This window comes from Taurulus bubalis, assembly GCF_910589615.1.
Source record: "Taurulus bubalis genome assembly, chromosome: 12".
NCBI lineage: Eukaryota > Metazoa > Chordata > Actinopteri > Perciformes > Cottidae > Taurulus > Taurulus bubalis.
In genome coordinates this window covers 17,522,502-17,539,785 of record NC_136600.1, presented here as the reverse complement: position 1 = coordinate 17,539,785, position 17,284 = coordinate 17,522,502, and the positions used below count along the sequence as shown (strand labels likewise).

Sequence of the window (17,284 nt, the reverse complement as noted above, 5' to 3'; positions counted from 1 at the left end):
ATTAAAAGATAATAAAAGCCTTTAATTCAGAATCTATCTGACTTCATTGGATCCTTTTTTTATTCTAATGCAGAATTGAATCAGTCTGTAATATCAGCATTGAGCTGAGCTGTATAACCCTTTGTATTTAAGGCATTAGTGCTGTTGTTTGTGAATGGTCGTCTGTGCGCTCCTCTCTTGAGCTGTCTTGAAATGCTCCTTTCTTAAACAGTAAAGCGCTGACGTCTCTTAATCTGGACAGCCAGTGTCAGAAGCCGACCAGGCTCGCCCTCTGTCCCCCCCCCCCCCCCTCCGCTCCGTCATTGTAATGAGGATTCCAGTGTATGTTTTGGCTAACCGGATTTGCCCTTTGTATTTACCCTACTTTCTCCCCCTTGGTCGGCTTTAGTAAGCATTGGTTTATGATGCAGTCTGATATATCATGTTTTGTATAATGGTCCTCTTGGTGCCTTATGCAATGTTCTTCTCCTGCATTAACTCTGCATTAAGACTTCTTCAAAGACCCCATGTATCCCTATATGATCCATGCTGCTCCTATAGCGGATACCCTTTATAAGGGAGAGGTCTTTGAACAACAGCCTTTTGCTATAGTCACGTAATCTCCCTGTGTTTAAGGCAAACCCCCTCTGGCTGCTAGTAACAGTTATTGTTGTTTAATCTTTTGATTACTTTTTTGATTCTTCGATTCAGCATTTCCAGAGCTAAAGGTTACTATGAAATATTGTCTTTCTTCCAGTCCAAAACCCAAAGATATTCAAATTAAACTGACACAAAATGTCAAACTATTATAAATGCTTGAAACAATGCTTGCTTGATTAAAATACTGAAATGATGAACAAAATGAATTCACCTCACTTATCAATTAATTGACAAGTTGTTTGAGCTCTGAGCACGTTTCATGCTCAACAGAATTAGGCTATGTTTGAAATCTTAATACAAATAGTGGGGCGGGTAAAGCTAGTACCAAGTTAGCTTTATTCAATCATGTCGACGTGAGGAACTGATCTCAGATCAGTGAAGCCAAACCCTGTTTTAGCTGAAGTGTGACAGGCAAAAACACACTCGCCTCAGCCTCTGCTCTGAGGGAGGTATGTACTCTGATTTACACTCCCAAGAGCCTGTTTCAAGTGACTGTGGCTGACATTTTGACCCTTACTTTGCACAGGTGATCACTGGTCATAAATTGCCTCTCTTGAGCCCGGTTGGAGAAGGGACATAGTGGCTGTGGCGCTCGCAGTGACCTCTCTGTCCTCTCAGCTCAGGAAGTCCTTCACCCTTCCTTACCCTCTTCCCCTCTCCTCTGCTCTTGCTTCGCATCCTGGCTGCTCTCACACTCCTTTCCTTCCCTCCCGCAGAGTGGAGGAGGGGGACCAGTGGCAGTAAAAAATGGCTGCCATGACAACGGTGCCCAGTTATACCCCTTCGCTGTGGGTGAGACTGAGTCATGCCCTCCCCCGGCTGGACCTCACCATGCAGATGAAGGACAACCTCTTTGTCCCCGACAGCTGGGAGTACCAGCAGGTAACAGACACCTGCCACACCACATGCTGTGCTGTAACTGTCCAATCTGAGCTGCCACATTGCATAATATCTACAACCCTGTTTTCCCCTTTGTAGTTATAACTCTACAGGTGTACTGTACTACAATTGAGTGACTTTGATAATAGCCAATTTGCTCTACATCACAGTTAAAATTGCTCCATAAACCCCTAAATGTAACTGCAATCGGCAGAGCTATGATGGCTTTTGCAGTCTTTAAAAAAAAACTTCTCATGCCGACTCATTGACCTAATCATTGATGGGAAGATCTCGAGGAACCCCTTAGCTCACATCTAATCTGTTTTAATTGTCTACCTTGCTTTAGATGTTGCAGCACTCTTCCAAACGGTCACTTGCACCTCTGCCTCTGTGCCTGCAAAGATGAGATATTTTATGCAATTCGGTTTCAGGGAGTGCATGAGATTCAACATGGTCCTCTAGCAGGTTTCTGCACGGTGTAGTTTCTGCTGCAAAATGCAAGGTTTCATCCTTCTTCTCCGCCAACAGGCTCTCATACAAAACGCTCCAGCCAGCAGTGTCTCACAGTGGCTGTTTGTGACTTCTCTGCATTGCAAAGAGGGGGGGACGCAAATTATCCTGCAGAACAGAAAGACAAAAGGGACTGAAAGTGCTCCGAGAGAGGGAATGAGAGAGGGAATGAGTAATGCGAGGAGGTTGCAGAAGACCGGGCAGAGAGAGAGAGAGTTAGAGTGGGAGTGAGAGAGAGTGGCAGTGAATGTATTTAAGTAGGTCACAGATTATTAATAGAGATTCAGTGGTGTGGATAGAAAGAAAAAGAGGAGAGAGTGGGGGAGAGAAAGAGAGTGGGAGCGAGGGTGAGCGTGGGGAAAGAGGGGTAGAGCGATGGGGAGGGGCGTCAGAGAGCAGGAGGTGAGATACAGTAGAGAGAAGGTGGAGGAATGGGAAGTGACAGACGGGCAGATGGGTGAAGGATAATACTGTAGATATGCGTTGGAGCAAAAAGCATTTCAGTAATGTTGACTTTATGACATGGAGCCTGATCAAAAGCAGAGTCTGATATGGCTTAGTGACATTAATATTCACTCTGATGCAGATCAGGGATTCATGGGTTAAGGCCTTTGAAATAAGCATGAATGGTCAAGAAGCATCTGAAATTAATTGCATTAAATTTCCATCTATGTTTGTTGCGTGCAGTGTGTATCTGTATCCTTGATTTAAACCGCCTATTTGAAACACACAATTTCTATTCTCATACCTTTTTTAATCACCATCTCCTGCTACTTAATTGGGGCGGGACCATATTAGGATTAGTTGGTATTTTTTCATCTCAAATTGCTCTTCTCCACAAAAAAATGAAATTAAAGTGCCATTTTTCACATTCAATGACTCATCCTTTCTTTTGCTCCTCGTCTTTTCCTTAGACTCTGCTGATTTTGTCCAGTTTATCAGCCATAGCTCTCGTCATCTCCCTCCTGGTGGTCCTCTCCTTCCTCATACACTACTGCTGCTGTCACCGTGGTGACCGGAGCGAGGGATCAGAGGAGGAGGAGGAGGATGAAGATGCCAGCACAGGTCACGGTTACAGCGGGAAGAAGGGGCGGGGCATCGGCTGTGTCACGTGGGTGGCGGTGGCGTCTGTCACGTTGTGCTGGTGAGAATCCTCAGGGCAACACTGTAAATATAGTCCTGCATTTACTCAAGTAGTACTCCATAATCAGCAACACTTAAAGTATTAGTTAATTCTAGTAACTAAGCACTGGTTACTTTTTACAGACCTTTAAAATATGATACACAATAAAATACAAGATAAACAACCCAGCAAAGCAATCAGTTAGCACCTTAACCAGCGACAACATATAAATGTCCCTCAGACGTTAATGCACCTGGAATGATAACCCAGTATTCACAGTACATATACAACAATATCACAATTACTTTTGATACTTAAAGTATACTTTGCTGGTGCACCATAATTGAAGGCAAGACTTAAAGTGGTGTATTTTCGTAATGTGGTATTTCTACATTTTCTACAATTTCTTTGACCACTCATAATTTACATTGTTAAATTATAGCATTAATATCATTTGTTGTGGGGGACTATTTTACCTCTTTGAGCTTGAAACATTAATATGAAGTCACAACATTTGAGAAACCCGCTTATATGCTTTCTTACAGAAGGTAAAATGAAAAGATTGACACCACTCATGAGCAAGCAAGCTGGTTAGTTTATTTTATTTAAGATGAGCATAAGGAGTGGAAACAGAAGCGAACAGCTAGCCTGTCCCCCTGTTTCAAGTCTTTAAACCAAACTAATCTGCTGCTGGCTGTAGCTTCATATTTGTCGTACTGACACGAGAGTGGCATCACTCTCCTCATCTAACCCTCCGCATTTTTCCAAAATGTTGAACTATTCCTTTAATTTAAACCATCTGAGAAGTTTAAACGTGAAATATTTTTTCGTTGAAACTGCAAACAACTCATAGATGTCTGCAATGTTACCAGGGGTACAAGTAGTAAGTACAAAGGGTCACAATCCAAAAAGATTGTGAAATACTCGTTAAACCTTTTAAAATGCATTGTATTTCTGACGCTTATCTTATGTTTTTAGGTAGAATCTTGACAAGTAACTAGAAACTATAGCTGGTAAATGCAGCAAAAAGTACAATATTTCCCTCGGAAATGTAGTGGAGTTGAAGTATAAATAAGTAGTAAAGTAATAAAAGCTAAAGATTCTCAAATAAAGTACAAGTACCTCAACATTTTACTTAAGTACAGTCCTTTCAATTGGAACAACAACAACAAGTCTGTGAATCACAAGTCTGTCAACTTCTCCATCGTCATGTGCTTTTTAGTCTCTCACACAGTCACCAATGTCACTGGAGAGGAGACCTGGGTGACAGCTGATGGTCACGTTAAGTTGCTGTTTACCGACCACAGGCCTGTGACAGCCCTGTGCGTGTCAGTTTGTGTGTGTGTGTGTATGTGTGTGTGTGTGTTTCCCCATTCACTGGTTTCCTCATAGCTGTGTGTGTGAGGATGATCACAGCTCGCCCACCTACAGTACAGCAGTCATTTACCCACCGGTGTTCCCCTCAGATCTGGGGACCATGCAGTCATCAAGTCAGTGCGCTGTGGACCTAATACAGAAATGCTGCTTGACATCTGTCCAAAACACTCTTGTAAAGTGGAAGTCACGGAGGGGAAGCTCTGCTGACCATCAGACATTTTATATCTAAAGCTACAGGTCCAGCGGTGTGCTGTGATACAATTATAGTGCAATTTAATGCTTATTATATTTCCCAGTCCATTTCCCACACGCTTATTTGCACTGGGGCTGTTTTGTTATATCACAGAACATAATGTACCGGGGATCTGATTTCAGCTGTCATTATGATGTCATCATGTACAGACTGTAGGTTGATGTGGTTCGTGTCTCCCCCTCATGGACCGTAATATAATGTAGTCCTCTCCTCCTCTGATGCTCAATACAAGAGTGTTCTGCGCTGAACAGGATGAAAAAATGATGCTGCAGTTTACCTCTTGAAAATATTTCATGTGACACCCTTTCCTCCAGACGGCGGCCTTTTTGTCACAAGCACCAAAACGTTTGAAATGCAGCTGCGTTAGACAGCGTCCACATTTGGCAGCTTGAAATGCAAAGCATACACAGACACAGACACACATTCCTCCTTTTTCCTTTCCCCCCTGCTTTCTAATCTGGGTCACATACTTTGTGGGAGATTGGGTCGTACCATTCCTCTCGGGTTTGAGGGGATTTGATGAACATCTGGCCCGAGCCTTAATCTGAATATTTGAATAACAGAAAGATATGTAAACATGTCGCTCTGTTTAACATTTTGAATATTTCCTTGCTGAAGCTTAACCGTTAAGTGCTAAGAGTCCGTTTTTTCCCCCATCATCTGTTTATTCCTTCCCCTGCGCTCCACTGCTGGTATGCTCATCCAGAGCACACACATCCAATCCTCTCAGCTCGATCTTCTTGTGTCACATTAATTTAAGATGTACATACACACTGAATTAAACATTAGATTTACGCCTCTGCTATCTGTTCTTCTATCCCCCTCTCTCTCTGTCTCACACACACACACACACACACACACACACACACACACACACACACACACACACACACACACACACACACACACACACACATATACGTATGTATACACCTCCCACAATGTTTTCATGTTTCCTTTTCTCCCTCCCTTTGCAGTGTTGCCATCGGCATTGGTTTCTATGGCAACAGCGAGGCTAATGATGGGATGTATCAGTTGACCTCGTCTCTCCTCACAGCCAATTATACGCTAGCTTCAATCGATCTGCTGGTGAGTGTTGCAATTCCACAAGTAAACTGTCAGAATATGTAAGGTGTGTGTGTGTGTGTGTGTGTGTGTGTGTGTGTGTGTGTGTGTGTGTGTGTGTGTGTGTGTGTGTGTGTGTATGTCTGTGCTCATGCTCACATGTGGTCTGCAGACAGAAAGTAAATCAGATACAAACTGTTTTTTATTGATTTCCTTGTGGCCAGACAGTGGTTTATGTGTCAGACTGCTAACTGTCCTCCTTCTAGAATATACAGGTCAGGAGGACACAGCAATATAGAAAACACATGAGTTTATGAGTTCATCTCATGTATATCAAAGAAACATATCAATAATTAAAATTTGAGCCAGATATCTGATCTGATCCTCTCCATTATTTTGATTGGCCTCGTGTCACCACACACAACAAGCAGACGTGTGTAATCTTCTTATAAAAAACTTCCAAATATATCAAAGGATTTTTATGAACTAACAAAACAAAGAAAAATGCTATAAAATGTGACCTACATGAACTAACATAAATATTAAGTGATGTAATATTGGCCTTTGCTCTGTCGCTCAGTGAAAAAGAAGTCAGCAATTTTACTTCTCTCTTGCTGTGCAGTTTTTCAAATAGATATTGAACTCAAGCAGAGTAAAATGCACAGATGACATCTTGCATTGATTTAATTTCAGCTCTTTTAGCTGTCGAGGGTCTTATGACATTAAATAGGGTTTTTTATACAGTGATTTTGATGTTTAATGGTCATGTTTGTTGTTTAAAAAAAAAAAATCAAACATGTCGTGAAACTGAATTAGAAATATACATCAAAAATAAACAAATATTGGATCTCACTGCACCCACTTTGGGAACTACAGATTTTCCCTGTGTCCGCTCCACTGTTCAATCTTTATAGAAATCCTTATGTTATTCTGCATTTACTACAATTTTTAGAAAGTCATTTTGTTTGTGTGAAATCTTTAATATCACAAGTAGCCCTTGATATATGAAATTAATGAAAGATATATGTATTCAGTATTTGAAAAAACTTAATAGGGATAAAATAACAGGAAGTTGGCTGAAATCGAAACCAAAAGAAAACCTAACTGGAAGAAGAAAAGAAATGATGCTGCTAGAAGATGAGATCGGAAAGATCATACACTAAAGAAGAAGAAACATGGACTAAAGCTGAACTAAAACTAAAAACTAAGACTATACACTCAGTTATGTACATGTATGTAACAGGTATGTCCTATATAGAAATGCATATACAGGTAAAATCAGATATTGAATAGAAAGACAGAAGCTTTCTTAAAAAGCAGTCCCTGTAGACAATAGGCTTAAATGACCCCATTCTGAATGAGACAGATCACAAATTATTCATCATGATTGCACATACAACATGTCTCAAAAGGAGTGTGCTCAATTCTGTTTCTGTACTGCTGCAATCTACGATCTCCTCTATTGTGTGTTATAAAGTATTTTCATGTGAAAGGAAATCCTTTTTTACTTTGCAAAGTACTTTGTGTTAAAATGAGAGACATGCAATAGCAACGTGAGGCACCGAGAGGCACATCATCTTAAGTTCTCTATCTCCATAACAAAACCACTCTGAACTGACAACCATTTTATGGGCATCACGGTTTATATTTTGTGGTTTCCCTCCCACTTAACTCCTCTCACATTCGGTCTTCCTCCCACTCCAAGATTTCAGACACAATTTCTGGGATGCAGCTGTCTGTCTCTGGCCCTCTGACCTCAATGGAGGAGCTCTTTACTGGCAGTAAACCCTTCCTGGCATCGACGCGGAACTGCCGGAGGTTATCTGAGAACGTGATCAACCTCCTCTCCTCTATCTCCCTGGCTCGGGCCAGTGTGGATGCAGGCCTGGGCAATGACAGCGTCAGCGGGGCGTCCATCATACCTCTAACTCCAGTCCCTCCCTCTATGGCCCCGACAATGGTGCCTACCGGCGGCTTGATGCCCAGCCCCTTCTCACCTGGCTGGGCGGCCAACACACTGATGGTCAATGAGGACTACAGGTGAGGATGCAGTCCAGATCTCCATCTGACTAGTAGATATAGATTTATTACATAGATTGTCATTAGTAAACTATACTAAGTGTTGCCTGGTTCTGTTCCTGCATACATATTAGGGTTGTGTGCATCCCAGATGATTCAGTGCTTCATCTAGATACATGGCCCACAATACAATACAAATATTATACACATATATTTCGGCATGATTCCATATTGTTTAGTCCCTACATTGTAAAGAAAGCACATATTTCCTACATTTGCCCCAGAAAATGCTGTCTATCGCTACAATGACAATAGTAAACAGCGGTAGTCAGCTCTCTGGGAAATAAGTTTGCCTGTTCATGTCCTTTTTCTGCTGATAATCTGACCTCTGATAGATTTGCTCATCAATGTATATGCGTAAGAAACAATGATTCCCAAAATGTCCAACTAAATAGATGGCGAAACTCCATTTTGGATTCTTGTTCTTCCTATTTACAAAACTCATTATTCACTATTAGTGATCTGTCAGTTTTACGATCCAATAGTTTAACAGGCTGCTAACTTTAGTTGCATCCAGCGCCTTGTTTCCAATTCTGACAAGTTAATGTAGTAAATAAGCAGATTTGTAGCAGCGTACACCATCTGGATCGATTTCACAATTATCAAGACGTACAGGCTGTTTATCAACACTGTCGACAGTGTTGAGGCTGAGGAAACTATTTGAACCAGCCTTTCATAAATGATGCATGTTTATCAAGATGCCTGGGTTTGGTGAGGTAATGCAATGGAATTTTTTTTTCAAAAGGGCCACAATGTTCTGGCTCCTAACGGGTCAATGGGATGCTTTTATATTACATAATCATAACAACATGGAAGTACTGCTTCCTATAAACTAACCACACACAGCGAACAAAGACAATGTGGTCATTCCTCATTTAAACAGTGAGAGGTGAAGTAAGGTTCAACCTCAACCGGACTTCACATTCGCCCTGATCTCATACAGTGAAGTCCTGTGTCCTGAGTCCTGTCTCTTAAATTGCAGATCATGCTACTCAGTCCTACCACAGACACGCATTATGTGAATGTCCCAGATCAGTACTGTACAGAAACCCAATAATCTTATTGTACTTAGTTTTAATTTATGGAACAGTGGAAACAGATAGCTTTTGTTTTAATCCCAGATCAGGGGGAAAAATGGGATGAAAAGAACGCTGCATAATTCACACATCACCAAGAACGTACTGGCTAGGAGAACCAGTCAAAACTAATAAATGAATAAATGCCAAGCTTAAGATTGCAAATGAAAAATGAGACGAGCCGGGACACATTTTAGCTGCCTTCATTGCTCTGTGAGGAGCTCTACTGCTGCCACTCTGAACAACTTCAAACTAAACTTCAACACTGAACTTCACATCCAGATCGTATCACCCCATCACGTCTCCCCCTGGATCAACTGCACACAGGATACCAAATGAAGTCTGACCATTGTATTTGGAGGAGCAGTTGAAGGGTCAAGGTTAAATGTATTCATCAGTAAACACATCAAAATGAAAGCACTTTCATCCTTATCAACCAACTCTGATTATCTAAACATTGTGAAAGAATACTAAAAAACGGAGATGAAAACAACAACAACATAAAACAATAGACCATAGAATTCAATTAAAATGACAGTTCCTCCTTACAACTTTCTGGCTGCACTGTAGTGATCAAACAGCATTACATAGCAGTTGCACTGTGCCTTGACAACATGTATTCTCACAGTTCACACATTTGAAAGCTATGGGAAAAACTTTAAATTGACCTCAATTTTTTGTTATTAGGTCAAGAATAACCTTGCATACATAAACATTTATAACAGTTTGTAATGTAATGGCATTCTCTGTGTGTTTGTGTGTCTCTTTGTTGCAGGTGGCTATCATATGTGTTGTTGCTGCTGCTTGACCTCATAGTGTGTCTGTTCATTCTGCTGGGACTAGCCAAGCAAGCCCGCTGGCTGCTCATCCTGTGAGTACACACACTTACACACTTTTATCTTTAGACACAGACCATACAATGCTGGATAGATGGTTAGGGTGTCATCTTGGCTGAAGAGTGTGTGCTGTTCCCTTCACAGGATGACCGTGCTGGCGTGGCTGGCTCTCTTCCTAAGCTGGGGCTCTCTGGGCCTGGAGACCGCCACTGTGGTGGTGAGTAGACCCAGTAAACTGCTCTGTGAGAAGAGGCTGGAGGGAGGGAGCGAATATATGAAGAGCTGGAGGAATAGGAAGTGAATGGGACTGCCATGGGAGGGATGGGCTGGCTCCAGCTGAGTGAAGAGAGTTGGGGGGGGGGGGGGGGTTCTGTGGCCATTGTGCTAAACTGTGAAAAGATCTGCCTCCTAGGGAACGCTGCAGTCGTGGCAGAGGACCAAAAAGGCAGGAAAATGGGGCAGAGATTAAAGATTCAATGCGCGTGTGCACAAGCGCGTTTGTGAACAAATTGTGTTTGTGCATTAAAGTGCGTGCTTTTCGTGTAAGTGTGTTTGCAAATGTGTGGGTGTTTGGCTTTGAGAAGTAAAGATGGAAGATGAACAGAAGTGCTTTTTATAAGACTGAGGAGGGGAGAGGAGGAGCAGGAGAGTGCATTTAGAGAGAGAGGGAGAGAGAGAGAAAGACATAAATAGTGAGAGGGAGAGAGAGAGAGAGAGAGAGAGTGAGAGAGAGAGAGAGATAGCCATCAGCTTGCCATCAGCAGTGCAAGACTTGAAGCTGTTGCTGTACTTCGGCCCCTCTGGGATTCAGACTGAGCATGCAAGAAGTGGAAGTGCGAGTAAATCCTGTGAAAGTAAAATTCACAAACATGCTGCTGCACAATGTTCTGTTTTTAACGCCTGAACATGACAACACCCCCAGTGTGCTGTGTCTTACAGGCATGAATCCAGGCTGTAACATTTATCAAGAACAAAGCACAGAGAGAGTTGTTATGTCTCAAAACAGAGGAGTGTCCTTTTTGAGTTCTCTCTGTGAAGTTTGGTCGTACTCTCTGAGGAGGACACGGTTTTAGTCCGGGGGTGTTTGAAGAGGGTCAATGGTGGCTGTTTTTCTGCTCTGCTGCCCACTTTAAGAGACCCAGTGTCATGTGGAGCTGGCGGGAGATGGTCCCAAGGCCCGTGGGTCCACACAGAGCCGCTCTGTCCCTGGTCACTGACAGGGAAACAATGGGCCAGCTGCGGGCCGGCCCACTTTATTCTGTCCCGGGTCGCCGCTTTTCTTGTCAGCCACACTGTGTGGCTCTCACTCCCTCTTCTGGTGGGGCGACATCAAGCTGAGAGCGTTTGTGGGTGTGCTATCTCTGACCTGAGTGCACCCTCTAACAAAATATAGGCCAGCATGATGTGGAAAAGGTTTATCCAGGTCAGCATGTGAGGCAGGCAGATCGAAATATCTGCCACTATATTGTGAGCTGCTGTCAGATATCTGATGAAGTAAGTACTTCAGTCGGTCAGTATCCCTACTAACCTTTCCATTGTGATCATTGTTCTCTCTCCCGCTGCTTTGACAGGCTCTCAGTGACTTCTGCTCAGATCCAAACACGTTTGTAGTCAACTCCACCCACTTCAACACTGGGACCAGCTCAGGTACAGTAGCAACCTATTTCTGAACACATTTCTAGTTGTTTCCCATTTCTGCAATGCCCTTGATTTATCTCCCAAATGTGCGTATGTCAGCACAATCTAATATAATGACAGTTAAATGTCCCCACATCTCTTCTATTATGCACTGATCTGTTGTGCACTGGTGTTTTGCTGGCCATTCAGATGTGTTGGATTATTACCTGACCTGCAGCAGGCGCATGAACAGTCCGTTCCAGCAGGTAATGTGACCTCCTATCAGTCACATGTCTTATGTGTATAACTCATACATGCTGGCATTTAGCTGACTCTCTTACACTCATTGATATAAGTGAACAGGTTGCATATCAGATTTGCCCAAGGACAAATTATTTGAGGACAGGCGGCACAGCTGTTGCTGCGTGTCCTGTCCTTAAATGATTTGCACACCAGATAAATAGCTACTCGCTCAGCATATTAATGGCATATTTGAGCATAAATGCAAATTAAAAGCGCTTAACCCTCCTGACTTGTTGGCTGCAGCTGCTGACCCAGTCGCAGAGGGCACTGTCAAACATTCACACACACCTCTCCAGTCTGGACAGAAATGCTCTCACACAGTTCCCCAAAGCTGAGGTACGTCATAGTGTCTAAGCATATGCTTAAGAAATAACATTTTGGACGCCTTTTCAGAGATAGTTTTCTAACTGGTTCCAATGTTTTCGTCACGGCAGAGGTCACTCAGGGAGGTTCAGCAGATACTCAATTCCACAGAGGGAAACTTTCATCAGTTGGTGGCACTGCTGAACTGCCGAGGTCTGAATAAGGTAACCCAAAGCGCAGTGCATGCATCCAGAAAAGCTGAGTACCAAATGACTGATTATTTGTATTCATTGATGTATCTATTTATTTTCTTTTAGGACTACATTGACTCTTTGAAAGGCCTGTGCTACGATGGGATGGAGGGATTGCTCTACCTCTCCCTTTACTCTTTCCTCTCTGCTTTGGCCTTCACCGCCATCCTCTGCTCTCTGCCCGGCGCCTGGAGGAGCTTCCCCAGGTGAGAGGGAGGGTGTGAATATGTGTACGTACTGCAAAGGTATAGGTGACAGTTGTTTCTATCAATTTCTAATAGAAATAAGGACAAATACAACATTGTTATTTTCATACACTCCCACTCATTTAAACACTGTATTGCCGAGCATAAACTAAAGAGGCCTGGCATAAAATGTGGAAAGATATTGCAGAGTTGGTTGAAATTTAGCTTTGACAATTTTCAAGTGAAAAGTTACCATGCTTAATAAGGGTCAAATACAGAAACACCAATAATATAGTTTGTCTCTCAACTCTATTTTTAGATTTTTTTTTGCATGTTCAGGGGTTTGTTAGCCGTGGCACAGGTTTGTGGGATCTGCTGAGATGTTTATGGAGTAGGTAGTTAGTTCCAGATACTCTGAAATCCATGAGAATCCTCTTCAAGTGTCGTCAGCTAACAGCAAGATTAGGTAGTTTGTGATCAGTGCTGCTATTGCATCAGTCTTGTAGGTTGATGTTTTCTGTGTTAATTATTTGAGGATGAATACGTCGCTTTTACCATCTGAACCGTGCATATTATATTCTTTGCAATATTGGAGTCTAACCGATCATGAATAGTGACAGAAATAATCATGGAGATGTCTTGTCATATGTTTTTTATTGAAACTATAAGAATGAATACAGAAGACAATACAGTATCAAGGAACATTGGTACTCATCGTTTCTCGGCTCACACATGCCCCTCTCTCTCTCTTTCATGGACGACGACAGTGAATCAGAGGAGTACGAAGACTCGGACAGCGAGAGTGAGGACCCCTTCACCTCCCATCAGGCACGTAGACAGACGGCCTCGGGGTCTCAGCGAGGGGCCATGGCCCCCTTCTATAATTACCCGGGGGCCGGGTGGACACCCCCCTTTTCTAGTGCGCCGCCCCTCCCGTGAGTAACACAGACACTCAGACACACAGACAGACAGACAGACAGAACGTCCCAGATGTTGCAGGAGGAGGAGGCTCGTAGATACAGTTTGGCATACAGCTGGTGCTTCTGTGTCGAGATTTGTACCAATGGGCAACTGTTATACTGATGCCCCCAGATCAGGGATTGTAAGAAGTCCAGGATGTACACAGAGTTCTAGTCAACACATAGAGACTAATTTAGCACTATTCAGACGTTTTTTGTGCAGACACATAGTCTTTTCGGTGAAGAAATCACAGATTTCCTCTTCAAACAGCATTCATTGTATTCATGATATACATAACAGATGTTGCACAGTTATCTTTACTACAGAGTAGTTGAAGTGCAGTATAGTCAGCTAGGTTCACACACTCTATATAGACATGTAGTCCAAATCCACAGAGCTGCCAGATTAAGCACATGCATTGCAGACAGACACACAGACAGGTTAATATAGACTAGAGTGTAGGCAGAGAAACAGACACAACTCCAGAGGTCTGTCTGTCTGTCTGTGTGTCTGTCAATTCGTCTGTCGAGTGTTTCAGGACAGACGATGTAGGCCGCTCGGTCATTTTCACAGATCTTGTCTCAAATGGCGTCCTGTCTCCTAAACAGTAGTAGACTACTGCTGTGTTGGGGGGAGGGTGTCATTGACGAGGCAGCGCTCGTAAAAACTCCGGCGATGTGAGGCTCAGGTTGACTATAGGTAACCCCCCCCCACCCCCCTCCAAAAAAAAGCCACCCCTCTGCATCTCTCTCATCTGTCTCCTCACTGTGTTGTCCATATCTCTCAAGTTATCTCTCTGGATCTGTCCTTCGCTCTCTAGCGTACCTCAATATCCTTTTTGGTTCTCCCTATTTCTCACTTTCAATTTTCTCATCTTATTATTTTCTCTTTCTCCCTCTCTGTTTCCAAGCTTAATCCGAGCTCTGAGAAACATAATCATTGGCTATTTAACTTCCTATTCTAATGCCAGCTGATCATCTTGACTGCTCCCGTATCTAATATTAACACAAAAATACAAGGATACTGACTAAACCAAACTGTCAAGGCTCAGAAACTCAGCTAGCACTAAAAATACAGTCCATTCCTCTTAAATGGAATCTACTCCGGATTGCTTTAAAAGCTTTCTGGGGTTTATCATGCAGATAAACAGATTCATTAGGAAAACAACATTACAGCTGAAATGGGACTGGTGAGTCACACCCAGCTCTAAATGCATGTAATTGCAGATTATTGTATAAATCCTGCAGTGCATCGTCAGTCAGGGGTGGACTGTACGCCTGCTGCTGGTGCTCTCAGTGCCTTGTTTGAGTGCCAGTAGTACTAATACCTACTAGTTTTATTGAGTGCTGTTTCTTCCGCACTATATTTCTAATCGCTCTCTCTCCTTCTTTCCTCTTACCTGTCCTTGGCTCCCGTCGCCCCGTCCCTTCTGTCTTTCTCAATGTGTCTCACCCCTGTTTCCCTCTCTCCTTCATCCTCCGTGCCTCCTCTCCCTCTCTCTATCTTGTGTCCTTGTCTCTTTCTATCTCTATACAGGACTCCAAACGTTTCCTCCAATGGCAACCCTGGCTATGAGAGCCTACCCTTGACTGACAGGCAGTCCCCACCCCCCTCTGTGAGTTCCTCTGTACTTGTGACGCCATCGCAATCTGTGCCATTTTATCGTTGCACACGCCCGCTTTAATAATCAGTAATAAACGGACCAAAATGGTGACCTCGAGGGACCCTGTCGGCTGGCCTTTAGCTCTTTTTGATGCTTCAAAACCTGCAGAAACAAGAACGAGGATTTCCACATTTTCACTGTTCCTGATTTTATTGTTGTCTCTTTGTTACTAACATAAATGAGGGAGCTCTTCATGTTTTAGTATCACTATCTGGCCATTAAACAAAGCCCCTAACATTGACCATGACAATTTAAATGAATATAAGCAACATTCAGTGTGAATTTGGCAGTTTTCAATGGCTGAAGGAGATGCACTGGGTATATACAGTATGACCACATGTTATCACATGACCAAACTTATAGTCTCATGACAACTCGGCTATCTCTGTAACAACTGAACAAACACCATCATGCACTGGGGAGAGCATGTTATACATTAAAAGCTTCAGAATAACCTAACAAGAGGGCCTTGATGTTGTATTTTTATTTTTGTCAAAATAATCGACTTAATTGGCTGTCAACATTCACGATTGAAGAAGGAAATAAGAAAGGAAATCAGTAATATGAAATTAAACGCTTCATAAATTCATCTAAAAGGTCCCCTCACTAGCTTTTTTCTGGAGCTTTCAGTCGCATCTCACAGTTTTCCTCAGCAGATGGAGTCTGGAGTTTTAAAAACTGCCACATATTTATCTCAGTACCAAACTGTGTATTGTGATGACACTTTAGCTATCCGAAAGGACAAAATGAGCAAACTAAATGTGTTGCAGCTGAAATCTGGAGAACAAAAAATGTAATTGATGTTGAGTTCATTTTCTTTGCATTACAGTCTTCTTGACTGACTGTAAACTGTTTTTGAAGAAGTAATACAGTAAAGCAGTAATATTTACAGCTTTACTTCTCCTCTGAGTTTTATTTGAAATAGTTGAAATTCTCCATAAACATCCTTAAGCTTATTGGTCAGATAGTGAGCTAAACATGTGATGTCTTCTACTCTTGAGTTGATCACATGTGAATAACACATTTTGTTCTCTCTTTTATTTTCTCTCCTCTCAATGCTGCCTCGGACCATCGCAACGTCGCTTCTGTTCTGGACGTACAGTACTCTCCCAGCATGCTGACTGGTTACGGGGGAAGTCAATCACACCCCAATCCCACCCATTCGAGGAACCTGTATTCACGTTGATTATCATTTTTTGTTAGGAAATGTATAGAAAAAAAACATTTAGTTTTCATATGAATGGACACTACTGAAATGAAAAATAAACTAATCTAAATAAAAGGAATGCTAGGTGTGAATTCAAAGTGCGTAACGTCAGTACCACTGAATATTATTATTATTATTAAAAGCACTTAAAAGAAACGGGTCTAAGTATAACCGACAATGATAATGCAGGTAAAATGGTTGTGCAAATATGAACCAAGTCCACTTGGTCTGAATTGTTTCCCCTCGTCTGTCTAAACTGTGTAAACTGTGAACAGTGGTGAAGCAAGTCAGAATGGTATTGACGTTACTACGTTGTAGTTTTATATTCTTAAATGTATCAGTACCACCAATTTATTTTTAATTTTTTATATAAATATTGTTGTAGAAAAACACTGGCACGTAGCAACAAGACGCATTTTTTTTTCTGTGAATGGTTAATGCAGTTCCTTCACTTGGTATCTTGTTTTTTTATTATTACTTTTTTATAGGTGGCAATTCTGTATTTTCCTTGTATTACCATATGGTATTCTGTATATCTCACTGTCTATAATATCTGAATAATCATGAACATCTGCTCTTTAAAAAAACTACAACTGCCACTCAAGTCTTGAGTGGAGAACTACAAATCCCATGCAATGACAGCAGATACATAGCAATATGATTCTTACTACTGGTGCTGCAGTAGCCCTACCGTAACTAGCAATAATAACTATGTATAGCATTGGGTTTCTCAGATCTCTCCAAGATGTTTTGTGTATATATGGTCTGGTATGTTGGAGATTTCATTGAATCCCCCGTCCTTGCCAACTGACCTTGTTAACCCTTGAATTGAGTTTGTATGGTTATCAATGCTCCTTTTGAATGGCATCCTTTTACACTCAAGAGTCTAATATAAATAAAAATAACTTCAATAACCTTCACCTGGTCGTCATTGTGTCTACAAGTCAATACAATGGAA

The 17,284-nt window shown here is 42.1% G+C and overlaps 1 protein-coding gene across 1 annotated transcript; it reads left to right on the top strand.

The window, feature by feature from the left end:
• Positions 1 to 1,386: 1,386 nt before the first annotated feature.
• On the top strand, positions 1,387 to 17,193 carry ttyh1 (tweety family member 1; the record flags this gene model as incomplete). Its single annotated transcript, XM_079226925.1, has 14 exons — positions 1,387 to 1,521; positions 2,943 to 3,172; positions 5,759 to 5,870; positions 7,552 to 7,886; positions 9,777 to 9,872; positions 9,982 to 10,054; positions 11,409 to 11,484; positions 11,665 to 11,720; positions 12,001 to 12,093; positions 12,192 to 12,284; positions 12,378 to 12,517; positions 13,264 to 13,431; positions 14,993 to 15,071; positions 16,222 to 17,193. 14 exons carry the CDS (start codon positions 1,387 to 1,389, stop codon positions 16,303 to 16,305), a joined length of 1,770 nt encoding a protein of 589 aa, XP_079083051.1. The 3' UTR covers positions 16,306 to 17,193.
• Between the last annotated feature and the right edge of the window lie 91 nt (positions 17,194 to 17,284).